This window comes from Eucyclogobius newberryi, unplaced genomic scaffold (assembly GCF_026437365.1).
Source record: "Eucyclogobius newberryi isolate DKJ021-1_F unplaced genomic scaffold, fEucNew1.0.hap1 SCAF_17, whole genome shotgun sequence".
NCBI lineage: Eukaryota > Metazoa > Chordata > Actinopteri > Gobiiformes > Gobiidae > Eucyclogobius > Eucyclogobius newberryi.
Window position 1 is genome coordinate 35024377 of NW_027315801.1, and position 2471 is coordinate 35026847.

General features: G+C 41.6%; 1 protein-coding gene across 1 annotated transcript in view; it reads right to left on the minus strand.

Moving 5' to 3' along the window:
• Positions 1-494: 494 nt before the first annotated feature.
• Positions 495-2471, minus strand: part of LOC140363628 (rhamnose-binding lectin-like) — a 29710-nt gene continuing 27733 nt past the window's right edge. The window contains exons 16-18 of the mRNA XM_072450258.1: positions 2302-2434; positions 840-943; positions 495-755 (exon numbers count right to left, since the gene is read on the minus strand). Coding sequence (XP_072306359.1) covers positions 730-755; positions 840-943; positions 2302-2434 — 263 coding nt within the window. The 3' untranslated portion in view covers positions 495-729. The remainder of the gene's footprint in view (positions 756-839; positions 944-2301; positions 2435-2471) is intronic.

Sequence of the window (2471 nt, forward strand, 5' to 3'; positions counted from 1 at the left end):
ACAACAGTTGAACGTAAACAACAGGAGGTAGAACAATCCCTAAAGTTTTCAAATATGGTGTGCCACAAGGGTTAGTACTCGGACTCATGTTGTTTGTTCCCTACAGTGTACAGTTTTACACAGAATAAAACACTATCGAGGCTTTTATACATTTTATTTTTTTATTTAATCATTATTTACCCAGAACCATTGAGATTTAAACACAACATACAACATTAAATGATCATTTGTTGTTTACAGACCTTTAAATGTGCAGCATTTGTGAACATTCAAATTCCCTTCACACTTAAATTATGATTAATATTACAGCTCTATAATAAAACTGAGGTACAAAGTAAATGTAAAATATTTTCCGTGATGTTGGAATTCTTTAAAGTGTTTAATCTTTTTGAAGCTTTTGATGAATTGATCAAAACATAATAAAAAAAGATATAAAATGCAAAACAGAAGTAGAAACAAAAACTGTGACAAAAGTAAAACATTGAATTCTTAAAAGCAAAAACGTACAAGAATAAAACCTTCATCATTTAAATGTCATTAGACAGAAAGTGGCAAGAAAAACAGATCTGTGAAACTTTACTTTAGAATGGCCAAAGGAGCAGAGATATTGTTAAAGCCATTTTAAACATCGTGAAGAAATTACAAAGGCAAAATTATGAAAAGAAAATATAAACTTTAGGACTGATGCGGCTGAAGTGAAAAGCATTATTTCGTCGTCTGTGAAAGATCTTAATTTTGGATGAAATTGAAGGGATCTGAAAAAGAAGAAGAGCATTTGACACACTGCACTGACCCTGGGAGGGCATCTGAGCCACAGCGGGATAGTGGATGTGACTTACACTGGCAGACGTAGGCCACCTCCAGGTACTTGTAGGTCCCTCCACACGAGTCCCCAAACTCTGAGTTACTGGCTCTGATGACACAGCTGTTTTTACCATTGCAGCTGGAAAACAAACATCATTTACTGCAACGGCTGAAGAACAAATATGAATGGATTGTTTATATGTTTGTACAAAGGACCATGTGGACCATGTGGACCATGTAGACCATGTGGACCATGTAGACCATGTAGACCATGTGGACCATGTGGACCATGTAGACCATGTGGACCATGTGGACCATGTGGACCATGTGGACCATGTAGACCATGTAGACCATGTAGACCATGTGGACCATGTAGACCATGTAGACCATGTGGACCATGTGGACCATGTAGACCATGTGGACCATGTGGACCATGTGGACCATGTGGACCATGTAGACCATGTAGACCATGTGGACCATGTAGACCATGTGGACCATGTGGACCATGTGGACCATGTAGACCATGTAGACCATGTAGACCATGTGGACCATGTGGACCATGTAGACCATGTAGACCATGTAGACCATGTGGACCATGTAGACCATGTGGACCATGTGGACCATGTAGACCATGTGGACCATGTAGACCATGTGGACCATGTGGACCATGTGGACCATGTAGACCATGTAGACCATGTAGACCATGTGGACCATGTGGACCATGTGGACCATGTAGACCATGTAGACCATGTAGACCATGTAGACCATGTGGACCATGTAGACCATGTGGACCATGTGGACCATGTGGACCATGTGGACCATGTAGACCATGTGGACCATGTGGACCATGTGGACCATGTAGACCATGTGGACCATGTGGACCATGTGGACCATGTGGACCATGTAGACCATGTGGACCATGTAGACCATGTGGACCATGTAGACCATGTGGACCATGTGGACCATGTTTCACTGGACGGTCCAGTGGAACATGGTCCACATGGTCCAGTGTCCTTTGCACACATGTAAACTGCAGAAGAAACAGGAATGAACTGCACAAGTGATCACTCCAGTTTAGATGATTTTGAGCTTCAGTTCTTAGACTGTTAAAGTACGAGAAAAGCTGTTTAATGGATCCAAAATGGCGCCGAGCGCCCCAGTATCTGAATGGAGTATGGAGTTTGTTACTCTGATGTTTGTTACTCTGGAGTTTGTTACTCTGGAGTTTGTTACTATGATGTTTGTTACTCTGGTGTTTGTTACTCTGGAGTTTGTTACTCTGATGTTTGTTACTCTGGAGTTTGTTACTCTGGAGTTTGTTACTCTGGAGTTTGTTACTATGATGTTTGTTACTCTGGAGTTTGTTACTCTGATGTTTGTTACTCTGGAGTTTGTTACTCTGATGTTTGTTACTCTGGTGTTTGTTACTCTGATGTAACAAATGATTGAAACAGCGACAGTAGAAGTTTGTGATAATCATTTGAAACGCTGAGTTACCTTTGGGCGACCTTTGGGGCGGGGCTGTAACAGTCCGTGTTTTGAATCTGAGACTGAGGTCGTTTGTAGGCACAGGTCATCGAGTCACGGCGTCCATAGTCTGCTCCGTAAACATTGATCTCCTGACCCTCATCTGGACACATGGAAACATGATTTAGTCCTGGTCTAGA